An 18,466-nucleotide genomic window follows, 5' to 3' on the forward strand; every position below is an offset into this window, starting at 1 on the left:
CACCCACAAGAGACAGCATGGTATAGTGGTTTAAGCATTGAACTAAGACTAGAGACCTCCTTCTCCACCTATCTGAAAGCTTCAGTTTTGTTCCAGGGCTGATCCATTGCTGAAATCTGTCCCTTTGAGCAGGAAGCCAATAAAATAAATAAAAACAAAATATAAATAATTATTTTTTAAAATCCCAATCTTTCCCATGCTTTATTTTGGGAGCAAAAAAACTCACCTTAATCTTGGGAGCTGTTGTCTTTTCCCTTTCAGGAGATAAGGAGACAGGAAAGGGGGGGGGGAGTTGGATAGCACCTTGAAGTCCAATTTATTTCAATATGAGCTTTTGTGACTATCCACTTTTCCAAATGCACTGATGGACCCCAATATGAAAGCCACAGATATTTAAACAGTTGTGCAATTCTGGGAGTGAGACAGGAATGTAATACAGAGAGATGTGAATTATGACCCTGTCTCTTTATCTTCAAAGTGTTAAGATGACACAGATATTTCAAGTAGCTGGTTTATTAGTACTGAGGTGTGAAAGCAATAAATTTGCTTACAAAAAAAAAAAAAGACAGTTTCCTTAAAGTCAGCACCTTCTCGATTATTTCCTATGTTGAATGTGGATTTGTAAGGAACTGTATAGAGCCAGAGTGGTGTAGTGGCTTGAGGGCTGGACTACGATTCTGGAGATCAGGGTTCAAATCACTGCTCAGCCATGGAAACCCATTGGGTGACCTTGGGAAAATCACACTCAGAGGAAGGAAAAAGCAAATCCCCTCTGAACAAATTTTGCCAAGAAAAATCCATGCTAGGATAGCCATAAGTCAGAAACAACTTGAAGGCATATAACAGCAAAGGCCCTGTATACAGTATTAACATATGCACTGAGCCAAAAAAACATTATCTCTGTTCATACCTTTGCTAATGGATGGGAATTTATAAATATATTCTGGTTCCGCTGTTTCGCTTTGATTTTGTTTTGTTTTTGTTTGCAAATACTGTTTGTAAGTCAGAGATTGTATGTGCAGGAAGGTTGAAATGCTTTGCAACTGGTTTGGGGGCATTGTCGTTTCTAATGCTGTGTTTGTGTCCAGTTTGTCCAATGTAGAGTGTTGATGGGCATTGTTGACAGGTAAAAATGTACCACGGAGGACAAGCAAGTGAATGAACTGATGATGATGATGATGATGATGATGATGATGATGATGATGGATCCTGTGAGGCTGCTGCCAGGATAGAAATGTCTGCAGAGAAACAAACAAGGAAAATGACTGCTGAGAGGGACTGACAGCTTTGAATCCCCAACTCTATCCCCATCTGTAGGTTTTCTGTAATTTATCTCTTGGATTTCCTTTGCCTTTCTATCCTTCTGCTCACTGTTCTGAAATAACATATCTGGCCAAAGGCTTCTTTCTTATTTTCCACATCTGCCTGCAGGTGAAGTAAAAATAGAACTCTCTGCATTAAAAAGCAAGTAATCAACAGAGTTCAGAGAACCCCAAAGTTTACAAACTTACCAAAAGTAAAACAAAAGTGGGGAAAGGGCACCCAAACAGGTTCAGTGGGCACAATGGATCCTGCTCCAACCCCCCTCTTTTAAGGTGTACAAAACTACAACAACCAGGAAAGGAAATGGAATTAAGTCTTATGAAGAAAGCAGACAAGCACATTAAAAAAGGCGCACTGCACTATGCAATGTTTTGTTTCAGGACCCTCTTGTGGTTGTGGCTGCATTTAACGCACTTTCTTTAATGCATTAATGCATTCAGATGGATATGTAAATGGTGGGCATTAACCAACTGAAGCATGGATAGATAATTATTTTCTTCCTTTACCATGTATGATCCATTCCCTTTTGTTGTGCTTAAGTCTTAGCTCTGCTGTTAATCCCCTTCCCTCCTTCAGTCCTTGTTTCTTTCTTGTCCTTATTACCCCATTCTTTGCCCCTTACTAAACAATATGAATTGACTGTTTTCTTTTTCTCTTCTGGCCCATATACTTCTGGCTGGTTGCACAGAATTAAATGTCATTATTAAGAAATATGAGAGCCAGCATGGCACAGTGGTTTGAGCATTGCGTTATGACTCTGGAGACCAGGATTCGATTCCCAGCTTGGCCATGAAACCCACTGGGAGACCTTGAGAAAGTCATAGGCTCTCAGCCTCAGGGGAAAGCAATGGCAAACCTCTGAACAAAACTTGCCAAGAAAACCCCATGATAAGCCTTAGGCTTGCCATAAGTTGGAAATGACATGAAGCCACTCAACAACAACAACAACAAACAAAATGAAGAAATATTGTTTGTTTGTATTTGTTTACTTTAGATTTAGTTCTCTCCCACTGTGAAAAAACTGCTTAATTAAAATTTCAGACAGCTGATTCAGTGTATTTTAAAAATTCTTTATCAAATACAGTACTCCTTCCATTCTTGCAGTCTTCAGACTTGCGTCCCTTGCTTATGTGCGATGGACAAACGGAGGAGGAATGAATGTGGCATGCCCCCATGGGCCTATATTCAAGCGTGTGGGGCTTGAATATAAGAAAAATGCCATTTTCGTGAGGGGGTCCAGAATGGATCCTCCACAAAAAAGGAGGGGTGACTGTACATATATTGATTTTTATTGCTCAAACTATTAAACATATTTTAATTTGGCAATCCAGCAAGAAGTAGTGTGGGTTAAAAATCCAGATTATCAGTTTATACACTGGGTATCTCAGACGTGTGTAGCATTGACTGACCGTGGTACATGTTTGATAGAATTTAATATTTGCAGGCCACGTGGGGCTTCAAAACCAAAGTATTTGTCAATAACTCAGCACAGTGTAATCTATAGCTAGAAAGGTATGCATGTGTGGATTAGAAACCGCAGATCTACAACTCAAATAAAGAGTGTTCAGTTACTTAGAAAGCGGAGCTGCTCTAAGAAGCATGTAGGATGCTCCAAAGGAGTCAACCAGAAGGCTTTTGAAGATGTGTGAAGTAAGACATTAGGTCAAGTAATGTAAAACTGAATAGAGCAAGATTATATGCATCACAGTATGTAGCATGTATATATAATTTTAGAGGGTTTGAGGCATGTTGTGTAAATTTGCTGAAATTTTAACTACTATCACATAATGTGGATCAATAGGATTCTTCATAGATTTGTACAAGGCTGAGCTAACAGTGAGACACCCAGTGAGCTACAGTCTGAACCAGTTTCACATTCAGACAACTCCCATACTGGGTTTCACTGACTGTGAGAGCCAAAATTCAGTTGTATCATTCACGGCTCTTAAGTGTAGCCATCTTCCTCAGACGCACTGTACATTTTTATTTGCTTATCAAATAAAATTTCATGCCATCATCATAAACAGATCATGGTTTCAATATGGGCCCCTTGTCACTATTCAGTATAGCTTCCAGCAGCCACAGATTGGCTGGCACTTCCGTATCTTATTTCTTCCAGCCTCTCACTTGCAACACTCTCCAATCTGACTTCAGAGTACTTTGCACTCAATTAGCATAGCAGGGTAGAGCCTACGCTCCCCTAGGAGAAAGGACAGAGGAGAGGCTTGCCTTACCTAGTTGAGTCAGGGTGAGGGCAAAGAAAGATGAACTCTGCTGCTTCAGTAGACTGAGACACCAGTAGCTTCTTTAGGTAAGGAAAAAGAATAAACACAAATCCCACAGAGGAAATGGAGAGTGCTGACTTGAAGAGTCCCAGGCTTTTTCTTAATCTCACACACAGAAACAAAGACAGGAGTCTAGATTCTATTGCTATCTCTGATTTTCCCCAAATAGAATCAGTATTGCAGAGAAGCCTTCCTGATTTTAAAATATTTTCCTCACTTCATTTCTGATTTATTTTTGGGATTTACATTAAAAAATCTTTTAGCTTTTAATTTTACAGGTTTTCTTTTCTCCAATCTCTTCCTGTTCATTTCTCAATCTCTCTCTCTGTGTGTTTATGTTTGTGCACATCTTTCTACTTTGTAAAGGTTCAGCTTTGGGAGAGATTTAGTAGCTATTTACTTTGAGAGTCTTCTGTAGAGCAATATTTTCTATTTATATTAGCCATGAAATAATAGAATCTTACGAGCTAGAAGGTCAGCTAGTTCAACCCCCTGTCATGCAGAAATACACAGCTGAAGTACCCCAAAAGATACACAGTCTCTGTTTAAAGACTTCATAAAATAGAGAGTCCAACACCCTCTAAGGCAGTCTATTCCACTGTCAATCATCTTTTACAGTAAAAAAACTTCTAATGCTCAGGATGACTCTCTTCTTTTAATCAGAATCTATCGGTTCCTGTTCTAGTCTCTGCAATGGCAGAACACAAACTTGTTCCATCTTCTGTTTGACATCCTTTCAGATACATATCATGGGGCTTGTTTACAAAAGTTGGGTCTGGCAAGCTTGATGTCTGCCACAGTGTTTTTCTGCTTCAGTGTATGCTGAGCCATGAGATCAGTGGTGATGAGCTAAATCAGGCTACCCCTCCTTATTCCTTCCTCCTGTGAGACTGTCACATTTCTTTGCACTGTTTTTACTCTCCCCTTGTCAATCTCCCCCCCCCCCCCACCTGATCAGCATTGTGTTAGCTTTGTTTTTACTTCTGTGAATAGAGTACACACATTCCCTTTGCCTTGATCATTCACTCACTCGTGTGGAGATCTCCCATACTCCCTCATGAGCACTCACTCACTCACTTGTGAGAACTGCAACATATGTATGGGGAGGAACTATGCAGAAGCGAGCAAGCAAATGATCAGTAGGGGGGGGGGGAGAGGGAATCTAACCCCCTCTCACAGCTTTTCTCATGGCTGGACAGTTCCATAAATAAAAGATAAATAAAATACGGTTTTATTTTTTTCTTTCTTCATTGTGTATGTGTGTGTACATTTAAAATTCACTCACTCACTCATTGGGGTGGCAAAGGGAGAAAGGGAATTGCATGGGGAAGCCTCCCATCAGAGTGCAAGGTAGTCTAGATTGATAGGCAAACAGTAACAGCTAATGTCACCTTTCAATTTGTGTGTGGAATAAATGGGTCACTGTAGGGTTGTTGTGGACCAGGAAATTATGATGTAAGGCCTGTATTTTGGGGTCAGTGTAGACAAGCCAATACACATATCTACTCAAAAGTAAGCCACTATGAATTGACAGGGACTTGCTTTTTGTTAATGTTTACAGGACTATAAGTGAGACATTCTAAAAAGCTGTTGGAATGCCTTATACCAGTGATCCCCAAACTTTTCTGGACTTGCACCCTCTTTCCTTTTGCACGGCAACCCTAGTGACCCCACCAGGCAAATATTTTTTGATATCAGGTCTATCTCTGATCATACTTGTTCCCTCTGACTATACTTGCTCCTTTGACTTAGTGACAGAGATGAGCACCACCCCTTACAGCTGGACACAACTAGACAATCTTGTCAAAGGAAAAACTTTACTGTTACCTTTTCTACTGCAGAGTCAAAACAACAAATCTTTGTTACTGCTCCCTTTGCACCCAGTTACTTTGGGAGCAGCAACCAAGCAGCTGACCAAGAAGCTTCTTGCTTGTGCCACCTTTGCAGCTAAGGCCAGCACAGGCAAGAAGCTTCTTGATTTCTGTTTGACTGGCTGCTCAGTCACTGCTCCCTTTGCACCCTGTTATCCTTAGAGCAGCAACTGAGCAGCTTGCTGAGTAGCTTCTCACCCATGTTAACCTTGCAGCAAAGGCCAGTACAAACAAGAGACCTCTTGGTTGCTGCTCAGTTGCTGCTCCCAGGGTGACCAGGTGCAAGGGAAAAGCTTCTCCCTAGAGAGCAGGGACTCTCAATCCTTCATTGGGGCAGAAAAACATGCAGCCAGTGTGTGTGTAGGGGGTTTACAGAGTCCACATACTCTGTACTGGACTGGTGTGGGCTGGAAAGGGAGGGATTTTAACTACAGGAGCCACTCCAAGACAAAGGACTCCTTCCAAGTATCAAGAACAGATACTCCTTCCCCAGAGACATGTCTTCCCCACACAGCTTCAAGTGTCCACTTTCCCACAAAATTTGTTTCTTCTGCTACCTCTTCTCTCAGCCTGTCTGATGAAAGAAAGAAGCAGCAGCAATGCAACTCCAACATGCTAGCCAAGTCCCAGCAAAGCTCACAAAGTTTAAGCAGGGTCCCAAATTTGAAAGCTCCTTTTTGCCGCCACTTCTTCCTGCCATCATGTGCTGTAACTCTTTGCTCCAGCCTGTCCCAAAATGATGTGGCCCTGAGCCACAGAAGCGATGCCCTTTGCCCAGGCCTCACGAGAGTTTCCCAATTGCCACTACTAGCGAAAGATGCCAGTAAAAGAGCGAATTCACATGGGCAGGCAGGGTGGGAGATAGCACCACACAAAATGATCAGTGAGGCGCTGTGGTGGTTTTCTGGGGACCCTGAAAAGAAGTTTCATGTAATCCTCATCCCCACCATGATCCTAAAGTCCATTGGTTCCCCTTGTCTTTCCTGCACACCAATACTTTGACTGAAGGCCCCCTGCCACCTCCTTTTCCCCTCACCACCCCTCTACTGCCCCCTTTCCACCTCACTGCCCCCTGGATCTTTCCACCACTCTGGGGCCCACTTTGAGAATTACAGTCGGCCCTTCTTATACACAGATTTTTTATACACGGATTCAAGCATCCACGGTTTGAAATTTTTTTTGAAAAGTATAAATTTAAAATATGAAACCTTGATTTTCCATTTTTATAAGGGACACCATTTTGCTATGTCATTATATTTAATGAGACTTGAGCATACACGGATTTTGTTATCCACGGGGGATCTTGGAACCAGACCCCAGCATACAACAAGGGTCCACTGTACTGCTTATACAGTTGGTCCTCCATATCCATGGATTCAGCCATCCACAACTGGAAAATATTCAAAAAATATAAATTTCAAAAAGCAAACCTTGATTTTGCCAATTTATATAAGGGACACAATTTTACTACTCCATTATATTTAATTGGAATTGAACATCCATGGATTTTGGTATCCATGTGTGTGCGTGTGTGTATGTCCTGGAACCAAACCTCAGTAAATGACCATAGACTACCCTCGTATGCCACAGATTTACTGTATATTTCCTACTTAACAGTGTAATGTTTGGTGATTTCTAATTTATACAGTAACAACCATGGTTAGTTTTAATGAATACAATTAATTGCTTTTGAGGATCCCAGAACATGTCCTATTATTACAGAGGCCAGCAACTAGAGCTGCGTAAACCAAATCTCATTTAACAATCGGGTGAATTTTTCTCTTCTTATTCAAAGGAAGAGTATAATTGAACTCAAATATTTAGGAGACAACTTCCTTTCTGATTCTGATGTGATACTATCCAATTAAATGAAATCTTAGTCAGAATACTAAATTGTGATGGATTACATGTGAATATGTTTTATTTGAATAAAGGAATAATTCTGAAGAAAAAGCATGTTTTGGTTGTCTTAACAATAATGACTCACAGTAGGACATCTAGATGACAAATCATTTCGTGTATGTCAGAAATGGAGGAATCTGTCTTTGAAGAAGGTGCCTGAAGAAAGATTGTCCCTGATCATTTTTATATTTCATTGTTGGTGATCTCCACATTCACGTAACTTGGTTTTTTCACCACTTCCCTACTTGATTTGCCATATAGGTCAGTTCTGCACACTAGGAAAGGCAGCCTTGTAGTGGTGCTGCCACTATAATAATAATTATAATAATTTCAATGAAATATAACTGAGCTATAATGAAAATGAAACACACTGTGAAGATGAAACACCTAAAGAGACCTGAAAACAGAAAGAAAGGCCATATAGTATTTTAGTTTCTCATTGTCTTTAACTTTCACAATAGACTAATACAACAGACTACATTTTAGGATCAACTAAAATGTCTTTGCATCAGTAAAGTTTTCATATTTTGGGTTGTTTTAGTATACAGGAACTATCAGTTCATTCACTATGACACCTTGAACTCTCGATGGTTTAAATATAATATTTCATGTTAAACCATGAGTATTTGGGAAGACAATTATAACAATGAGTGAAAATACTGCATAAATTGTTGTGTGTGTGTCATATGCTGTAATACAATACACCACTGAACCACCATTACCAAAATATCATAACTACAAGTGATCATTTTAGGTTTTTTTTATTGTTTAGGAGGGAAACGTCAGAATTAACTTGAAAGACACTATACCATGCTACAACATACTGCACAGTCACCAACGGACTCATTTTTGCTGAAATACATCAACATAAATATTGTAAGCATTTGTGTATATATAACCACATTGTTTCATTAACTATTTTAAGTTTTCAACAGGGGCCATTCTTAGAGTCACATGAACAGAGAGCTACATGACATTTTAACACACCCCTACATATAAAAGTTTCCAGTTTCATTATCATCAACAGAATTGTCTTTGTTGTAAAGAATGGGACAAAATTGTCCTCCAGGCAGCACAGAATACAGCATAAAAGAGTTCAGCAAAAGTTGAAATTCTTTGTGCATAGTCCAGGTTTCAGTCAATACGTTTAAGGGCCATTGACCTTAATGCAAGAAATCTTAAATGTTCAAGTTTCCCACTCAAATCAACAGAACTTAAAACACTTAACTGGGCTGGACCATGCCCTTTGTACAAGTTATAGAATGTCTATGCACTCTCAGTAAGAGATTTCTTTACACATGTGTTTGTAGAGTAAGAGAGGCTAATTGGCTATTGCGCAGCATGAATAAAAATTTCACCTCTCATTGTTATGCCTTGCAATATACCTTGTTGTTCATGTCTATATACTGTTTGCTGTTGATTATACAATGCTGCATTGTAGGATATTTGCAAATCCCATGAATGAAAACCACCAGATATTGATAACAGACGTTATATCTTGAACATTAACATATCATCAGTGTAGACCTCATAATACATTTGCTTATACAATAATATAATACATGTAATTAAAGGTATTGGTCTTTCTCATGAACAGTTAAAATTAAATATGCCTTAAAGACCCGTGTAATAAGATCTTACTAATCCCTTTTAGCATTTTATTAGTAGTAGCCACAGTTCTGTGCCAAGTAAGTTACTGATAGCAATATAATGCAAATAAAATACTTTGTGCCATATTTTAATGAGGGATAACCTTAATGATCCACTGTCTACAAGAAACCCTCTTTCATGGATTCCAGCAATTGCATATTTTTTCAAGCTTTCTCAGTTAATAGATGTATAACAAAATAGTTATAATAAAAGACATTTAAAACAATGTTTTTCCCTTGGTAAAAAACAAACAAACAAACCAAAAAGCCAGAAAAGAATGGCACATGGCAAACCGAGGAACCACTGTTTCATTCCAAAATGTCATTTGACACCAAAAAACCTGATGATTCATGATAAGTTTTTAAAATAAATGCTTTTAAAACAAATGAACTGACTCATTTGGAGTCCATTACGAAGTATGTTTTCTTAGCAGCCTGAATTTTAAACAAACCAACAAAACAAAAAACCCAATGTTCCCTGAAATCACATTAAACTGAAGATTTCATCCTTTACCAAAATGACTATTTGTACACGTGGGAAGACAGCAAACTCAGTGCAGACTAACATGATTTCCAGTGTGGACTGCAGCAGCTTCTTAAAATGACAAGCTCTTATTTTACTGGCAGCAGCAGTGATCGTGTTCTATATTCTCCGATGTCCTCTGTCAATCAGAAAAATAAATGTAATGAGGTTACAGAAATTAAATGGTTCATTTCAGTTTTCTGTGATATATTATGATCTTTTATTCCCAATTGCTGAAGGAATAAAAGTTTAACAAAGAAAACCTGAATATGCCTTACTGCAGGAAACATGGTGGGGGAAATTTACTTCTTACAGGCACCAGTTTGTTTCTGAAACCTAGGCTTTTTATTCTAAAACTATAGACTGCCTGCATTTCATGTTTTGAAAGACAGACTCCTTTAACAGCCCTATTAAAAATCATAAGCTAACCAAAGCTAGTATAGCTCAAACTGAAAACTGCCCTCTGTCATAGAAATGATAACACCTGTCAAGCCAAGCGGAAAAGGCTGGAGGACTTTATAGGGAGGAATACAAAAGGATGCAAGAAAGAAGCTTAGTATAATCCAATGGCAATCTGAACGCAATCATGGGGTTTCACGTTATTGCGTGATAGACTGCCACACGCAAATTCGGGCAATGACATGCTATTTTCGGGCAATGGGGAGCCAGTTTGAATGCAATGAGCATTCATGTAATTTCGCTAAACTAGCGACTTTACGTGAATGCGTTCTGGCCCCACTTTCTTTTCATTCGAAATTAAGAGAAATTCCTCACATGTGATAAACTCCATTGGTTCTAAAGGCAAATGAATCTTAGGGTATTTTATGTTTTGTTTGTTCCTTAAAATCGTATGATTTTAAAGAGGCATGAAAGGAATCATTACAAGCCAATAAAAATATGAATAAAAATATTTTCAGACATCTTCTTGTTCTTGATTGCATAGCCTTGTATTTACATATTAATTTCACTTCTTTCCTCCACAGAATTGATATATGAGAAATGCTGTGAACACACATGTAAACTAATCTGTCAACTGGTAACTTTACTCAAGGGAGTTTCATTTTACCAAGAAAAAATAAGAATTAAACCTAGATTCCCAGGGAAACCAAGCAATTATAAATCTCTGTTGAGTGGTATCTTAAATAACCCATTTCCATGTGTTCAGATGAATACAAGAAAGGACATACAGAAGGATTTGCCAAAATGAGGAAAACAACTAGTTAGTGCAGCACTGTCCCATCCTGCATTCTCTCATGTAGGGACAATACTTCTGAAGAGGGATATGGTACTATAGAAATCATATTTAAGAAGTACTTCTGAAGAGGGGTCTGTTTTCCTTATTTTTATTTCATTTGTGTGGCAAGCTTTTGAGAATGAAAGTAAAAACGCTCCTTGAACAACTACCAAAGTAGTTACCAAAGCAGTTATACTACTGTACCTTATTGCTGAATAGCAGTGTGTTTGTCAGCAAAAGCTGTTGAGAGTTGTCTCCTGTCCAGGACTATTAAATCCATCAATCAAATTTTTATTACAATCATCTATGCTAATACTTTCACTTGATAATTTGGGGTAAGTGGCCTGGCCAGTAAAATCTAGTAGTTCTTCAAGAGCCTTCCCATTATTTGATCCATTTTGGTCCAAAGAAACACCAGGCATCATCTCATTCAGTGGTGAAAACTCAGGGATAGATATGAGTTCTTCTTTTGAAGCAGGACTAATTAAGGGGAAAAAAGCAGGAGACAATAAGTTATTGCCATACATTTTAACAGCACATAGGCAGAATCACATCCATCACACTGGATGTAATCCAGGCAAGCCAGGAGGCAGGGATTTGCACCAAGCACTAATGTTGAATTACTGCCATTTTCAGAGATCCTGTCTCTCTCCAGCTGCATCTCCAGCCTTGCGTCTCTCCAGCCTCGCAATACAGTACAGTTGCCCCTTTAAGTCTGTGGACTTGAGATCTGCAGACTTGGAAATCCGCAGAGGCGACCGCCATTAACAACAATGGGGCGCCCCCCACATGCACACACCCCATTCAAGCCTATGTTTATTATTATTTATTATGGGACTTCAATATGCGCGATATTTGGAACTCACGGGGGAGGGTCTGGAATGGATCCCCCATGAGTTCCAAGGGCCAACTGTATATACTTCTCTACTTCTGTGGTGTATCATTTATTACATATGTGCAAATACAGGTATTCCAAAATCCACCCCCACACCAAAACATGAAACACTTCTGATCCCAAGCACTTTGGATAAGGGGTACACAACTTGTACTATCCTTTCATAGTGGATGAATTTACCATTTTGTACATGATAGGTAAAATATCAATTACTGTTTCAGAGGTACTTGTAGGAAGTAAAATATAACAAAAGCACTTGGAGATAAACTGAAGACTAACATATTTTTCATTAAATGTGAAATGAAACTTTAAATCCAGATCTAGGATACAATCAATCACTTTAGCATGAACAAGAATTTGTGAAATCCACTGAGAATAAAATATAAAAAACCAGTCCTAAATCAGAGTCAGGCATACAGAATCATTGTGTGGTTTGTGAAATTGAAGGCTTTCATGGCCAGCATCCATAGTTTTTTGTGGGTTTTTCGGGCTATGTGGCCATGTTCTAGAAGAGTTTCTACCTGACGTTTTGCCAGCATCTGTGGCTGGCATCTTCAGAGAATGCTTGCCTGGAAAGGAGTTGGCTACACACACACACACACACACACACACACTGTGTGACCCTGGGAAGGCAGGAGTGATTTGCATGTGGATTGTTCTGTTGCTAATGGCAAACCTCAGGGTGGGAGGGTATGCAAAAGAGGATTACCCTCCCACTCTGAGGCCTGCCATTAGCAACAGAACAATATACATGCAAATCACTCCTGCCTTCCCAGGGTCACACAGTATATACATACCCAACTCCTTTCCAGGCAAGCATTCTCTGAACATGCCAGCCACAGCTGTTGGCGAAACGTCAGGTAGAAACTTTTCTAGAACATGGCCACATAGCCCGAAAAACCCACAAAAAACCATTGTGTGTGTTGTTGTTTTTGGCTCCTGACCAGTTTTTTTTTAAATAGTGCATACCTCACATCCATAGATTGAACTTCATCTGTTGAGTCATCCATGCTGTTAGATTTCCCATCCACTGCATCAAGATGAATAAGGCTCATAAGTGGCTTAAGTCCATTAGAAAATACATCATGAGGGAAAGAGTCAGGCACAGCACATCCTAGGACTTTATCATCTTTACTGTTTGCCAGTCCATTCATTTCTACAAAAAGAATTTAATTAGGAAACATAATTTAAACACACACAGACACAAGAAGCCTTTGGTCTTTGAAGCTACAGATCAAAATAATTGTTGTGCCTTCAAGTCATTTCTGATTTATGGCGACCCTAAGGCGACCCTATCATGGGGTTTTCTTGGCAAGATTTGTTCAGAAGAGGTTTGCCATTGCCTTCCCCTGAGGCTGAGAGCAAGTGACTTGCCCACTGTTACTGCTCAATAAAATTGTTCTATAGAAAACACTATAAAGTGTTATGTCTCAGTGGGATAGAGGAAGTTCAAAACAGAAAGATTTAAGAAAGATCAATACACAAGCTAGAGGTTTACTTGTGTGCCATCACAAAGTCTAAGCAGATATATTACATTTATCGCGTAACATGGAAGGATCAGATCTCTCTCTCTTTCTCTCTGTTTGTGTCTGTGTGGTATGTGAACACAGCAGCCAGGAACATATTCTTTCCATCACTATTATCTCCTTTCTTTATATTTCTTATCTTGCCCTTCCAAAATGGGGACTAACTGAAAATTAACTGTTAGGACAGCAATAGGACAGACTAACTGTTGTGGCAGAAAGGCAGACAGCAATTTACTATTCATGAATTCTATTTCTCTCCAGCTTATTATTATTATTTTTTGCATATGTGTAAGTGGGAGACTCAAAAGACTGGAAAGGGTTTTTGAGTAATCATGCCTCTTTCACTACACACCTTGTTCATCACACATAAAATCCTGTGGCTCAACTAGGAGATACATAATTTATTTCAAAATAAACAAAGGAAACTGTCTTGTACTGAGTCTGACTATTAGTCTATCTAGCTCAATATAGTCTACACTGACTTCCAGTGGCTCTCAAGAATGTCAAGAAAGGGATCTTTTCCAGGGACCTTGAGCAAATAAAAATATATGTTCAGTCACTCAACTATAAGAATCTGTGAAGTCAAACCTGCTTCCATTCCCAGAGTGCAGAGAGATTTTGAAAAACAGCTGGGTTGAATATTTATTTAACAATGCTTACATCCTGCCTTTCTAGGTACATGACAATTCAACATTGCGTGTGCATGTGTGTGTGCCTTCAAGTCACCTGTCAGCTTATGGCAACCCCATGAATTTGAGAGGGTTTCCTTAGGCAAGGAATACCCAGAGGTGGTTTTGCCAGTTCCTTCCTCTGAAATATCACCTAACAGCAATGTTTAAAAATAAAAAGAAGCACAAAGGTAGAAGGGTAAAGTAAGTGGAAGAAAGTGAGAGTAAGTTGAATGTAAGAAAGAAGATGGAAAAGGTGAGATAGTGAGGTAGAGTGGTTGTGAGATGAAAAGGTAGGGAGATAGGAAGGATATGGAAAGAAGATAGAGATGGGAAGGATTAAACAAAAGAGGTTGAGTAGAGTAATGAGATTAGAGAGAAATCAGGCAAAGAAGTATAAGAAGAAGGAATAAAGAATATAACACTAAAGAGATGTTATATGAACTTCTTGGATTACCTATCAATTTGGTAAAGATAACTAGGGAATGAGTCATTAATAGATACAGGAAAGCAGACAATTATTGTTGAGAAAGTAAAGATAGATTTGGATAGGGTGTATATAAGATAGAACTAAAGCAGAATGTTAAGTAATTATATTACAAATCTACTTCTTTTTAAACATTATTTCTATTTGTAGCTTTCCTTTGTATCAGTCTTGAGATGCTCAACACATATTTATTGTAAACGAAGGGATTAAGTGTAATGTTATTTTATTGTGTATGGTTTTTTTTAATATTCAATAAACTTTAATAAACTTTATTAAAAAAATAAAAATAAAAAGAAGCACAACCATATAAAATACAGCAAAATAATAGAATACAGCTGAAGAGATTGGGCATATTGAACTAAAGAGGATTTTCTGGGGTTCAGGAGTATGGTCTAGGGCACACAGCCCCCAAGCCTCACTCTTCAACTTCCCAAACCCTTACTTAATTTTTTTCTCCTGCTGTAGAGTGAATTTGGCCAAAAACTGGCCAAAACAAAACCAGCTGCAAATGCAGTGATTTACTTCCCCCACCTAACCCAAAAAGTTAACTAACCAAAAAGGTTAGCTTCAGTCCAGTGTGTGTGTGTGTGTTTACCTGCTTGACTGATGGCAAGTGGCTTTGGCTGTCTGTCCACATTTAGAGTTGTTGGCACATTTGGTTTTGCGTCTTCCTTCTGCATGATGAAACAGAGTTCATTAGATACAAATCTTTGTGTGTTTTTTAAAGGGATTGGGCTAAAATCATATAATCTTATCAGTTATCTCTTGCTTAAAAAGTATGTTTTACACAAACATAGTAAGAAAATGATCTCTCACTGATTATTGCCTTCTCTATGAATTAGGTGAACTTTTCAGTCCTGAGGCCATATCCTGCATTGATTAGAGGTTGCATATGTGAATAAATGTGCAATACATGCATGCAGGAAAGCAAGCAAGGACACATGTACACAGAAAGAGAGGGTGTTTCCTTCACTACACAATTAAATAAGTTTTATACTACTTCAACTGCTATCACTCCATCTAATGAAATGCTGGGATTTGTAGTTTGGTGAGGTAATCAGAATCCTCTGCTGCAGAGCTCTAGTGCATTCTCCTGAAATACAACACTAAAGAGTTTTAGGAAAAGGCAATAGAGCATTCTAGAACAGAATTCCAAGTATGTTAGCCATGATAGTTATGGTTTCAAATTGCTGTGCAGTGTAGATACTCTCAGAGTCTGAACAACTGCAAACTTCCTAAGATGAATAATATCCTATCCTGTAGCTCCTTATAACAACACCATTTCACTTTGCCTTAATTTGTCTTGATCTTTTTGACCATCAGAAAAGATCCCCAAACCAAAACAACTGCATAGTAGGAAAGAAGCAAGCAGTAGGGAGAAACTGAGATTCAACTACATGGTGCATGCAACTATCCTCCCCCACTAAACTAGTCTGTTTGTCTTACTGAAAAGCAGCTACAAAGGCTGCAAGTAATACCAGTAAACAGAAAGTGGATGGATTGTAATGATTTCTCTTCCTTCAGTTCCATTTGTGAATATTACCCCCTGCAAGCTTATACTTCTGGTGAGAAAAGGCTGGGGGGGGGGAGCTAATGTGTGTATTTTGTACTGTGCCCTAGGCAGCACAGAGAACTGTTTTTCACCTCTTCCCCTTTCGGCAGGAGTGGATTATTTGGGCTCTTCAGACATTGCTGGACTGCAACTCCCATAGCCTCAAATGAGCAAAGCCCATGGTGAGGACACAACTATGGTATTCTCAACCATAATCTTGCCCATTTTATACTCAGTTAGTTTAGCTTGTTGCCTCCATGAGAGAAGTGAAAGAATTGTGATTCTTCTAAGCAAGATCAAAACTGACCATTTGTTTAAATTGCAGGTAAGGAATAGTATGTTAAGATTGCTATGTGAACAATATTTACTGTAAAAAGAACTATGAAATTCTACACTTCCTCTCAAGGGAGAAAATTATTTTCCTTACCTTGAGTTCTGGGGTTTCACTTTTTCTTGTCCTTTTCATTATTTCATCAATTCTCTGAAACAGGAAAGGGAGGATATATGTTTACTGCCCTCTTGCTTACATGTGTAATTGAAATTTCAGCAATATATAGCATAGAAGAAATTTCTCTACCTTCTAAAAATATTACTAAACTTCCCATAAAACATTTACAGCCGTGGCCCCTAAATTGTGGAACAACTTACCGGAAGAGATCCGTCTCATTACCACCTTAGAAGCCTTTAAAAAGGCACTTAAGACGGATCTCTTCCAGTGGGCCTATCCACCTGAACTTTTATAGCTGATTTTATGGAACATTCCCATTCAGACTTGATAGCATGGAAAATTGATGACGATTTGGCCTTTTTAGTGATTGGTAGTAATGTTGTTGTTTTACTGACTGTATTTTTTAGATAATATTGGTAGTAATTGGTAGTAATATTGTTGTTGTTTTACTGATTGTATTTTTAGATAATATTGTATTTTATATTGTATTGTGGCTTTCATTCTTTGCTGTAATCCCGCCTTGATCCGCAGGGAGAGGCGGGGAATACAAAAAAAAATTATTATTATTATTATTATTATTATTATTATTATTTATTATACAGTTCTACAGACATGTAATTAAGATCAAAGATCTTTAAATGGCCATCTAAGTTAAAGTCAAATGGCCACATATCGTTTTCTATGGTTCCCATTTTGGCTACAGTTTAACAGACTTGAACATGTAGTGATTGGTGAGAGGAAACCAAAATTTAGAGGGGTTATACATGTGGTAATAGCAGCTAGCCTGGTTATACAAATGCTAATATTAATTTCCTCTAGCTGGCTTTGTTACATATTGTCCCAGATCACTACTGTCCCAATTACCATGCTGCTACTGTGTATCTCAAGCATATATTTAATCATATAACTGGTTAAACTACAATTTTGTGTGTAAATATAAAACTGATAATGACTGAACAGAATTTCAATTAGATCTAGCTCTTTTCTTATTTATATGGTTTCTTCTACATTCTTTGGAACAAATAAAAGTAACAAATTCTTCACATTAGTTTGAACAAACTTTCTACCTTCTTTCGCTCCAGTCTTTCTTGCTCTATCTGTTGCATAATTTGTTCCCTTTCCAGACGCAGATGTTCAGCTGCTTCCCGGGCCTTTGCTTCTGCTGCTTCTTTCTGATTAAATACACATATAAGACAACACAGAATGTAGTTGTTCAAATATAAAGCAGTTACCAGTCTCCAAAGGATGTGAGTACCACACCTTTCCTCTGAAGCTTCATTTAAATTTTCTATTAGCATCTTATTTTATTTATTTTTGCATGGCTATGACCCCCATCTGGTTGTGTGAAAATATTCAGCTCATATTTCCCATAAGGGCCTGATGTACTGAATAGGGAGGTATGCACCAAATGTCTCCAATTCCCAGAAAGGAATGAAACAAAAGAACACAGGACTCTGCCACATAGAATGTAGATTAGTTCATTGAGTTCAATACCAGTGACTCTCTGGGGTCTTTTACAGCCCTCTCTGGAGGTACCAGGTATGGAACATGGGATGCTCAGCATCCCAAGCATCTGCTACTGAACTATGACCACAAACACACACATACAGGAAGGGAATTTAAACAGTTCTCCAAGCAACACAGAGCTTCTCTCATGCCATTGTAATTTTACTCCACAAACATATTAAATATCATTCCAATTAAACACATATGGGTGACATTTTAGCAAGCGTGCTAAGGAAAGTAACATAGGCTCAGAGGTTTAACACTTCCTAGATAATATACAACAAAATTGTACTTTGTACAAACGGAAGGTCCACATTTCAATTCTCAGCATCTTCACTGAAAAAGCAAAGATAGGAGGGGTTGGGAAGGTCTCTGTTGGAGATTGTAGATGGGCAACACTGGTTTAGATTAGACCCAACAGTCTGACTTGGTATAAGGCAGATTCATATGTTCACATAAGAAATGGGAAACCTATAGATGAATTAGGTACCACAATGGCATTCCTGTATTTGCTGCTTTTTATGAAAACCTGCATTATTTAGACTAGGTTCCATCTTAAGAAAAAGCACATTTGAAGTATACTTCCAAAAGCTCATA

The 18,466-nt window shown here is 38.5% G+C and overlaps 1 protein-coding gene across 10 annotated transcripts in view; it reads right to left on the reverse strand.

The window, feature by feature from the left end:
• Nucleotides 1-8,120: 8,120 nt before the first annotated feature.
• The window catches only part of LOC149319441 (MAP7 domain-containing protein 2-like), a 94,814-nt gene continuing 84,468 nt past the window's right edge, over nucleotides 8,121-18,466 (reverse strand). For 8 of the 10 annotated variants that reach the window (XM_089511719.1, XM_089511718.1, XM_089511722.1 and 5 more), the window contains 6 exons: nucleotides 17,431-17,535; nucleotides 16,343-16,396; nucleotides 14,959-15,037; nucleotides 12,652-12,838; nucleotides 10,992-11,267; nucleotides 8,121-9,692 (listed from right to left, as the gene is read on the reverse strand). In XM_089511719.1, coding sequence (XP_089367845.1) covers nucleotides 11,018-11,267; nucleotides 12,652-12,838; nucleotides 14,959-15,037; nucleotides 16,343-16,396; nucleotides 17,431-17,535 — 675 coding nt within the window. In that variant the 3' untranslated portion in view covers nucleotides 8,121-9,692; nucleotides 10,992-11,017. The remainder of the gene's footprint in view (nucleotides 9,693-10,991; nucleotides 11,268-12,651; nucleotides 12,839-14,958; nucleotides 15,038-16,342; nucleotides 16,397-17,430; nucleotides 17,536-18,466) is intronic. The other 2 variants (XM_089511724.1, XM_089511726.1) reach the window with 1 other exon arrangement.

Source organism: Sceloporus occidentalis, unplaced genomic scaffold (assembly GCF_023333645.1).
Source record: "Sceloporus occidentalis isolate IW3139 unplaced genomic scaffold, rSceOcc1.0.p SCAF_2, whole genome shotgun sequence".
NCBI lineage: Eukaryota > Metazoa > Chordata > Lepidosauria > Squamata > Phrynosomatidae > Sceloporus > Sceloporus occidentalis.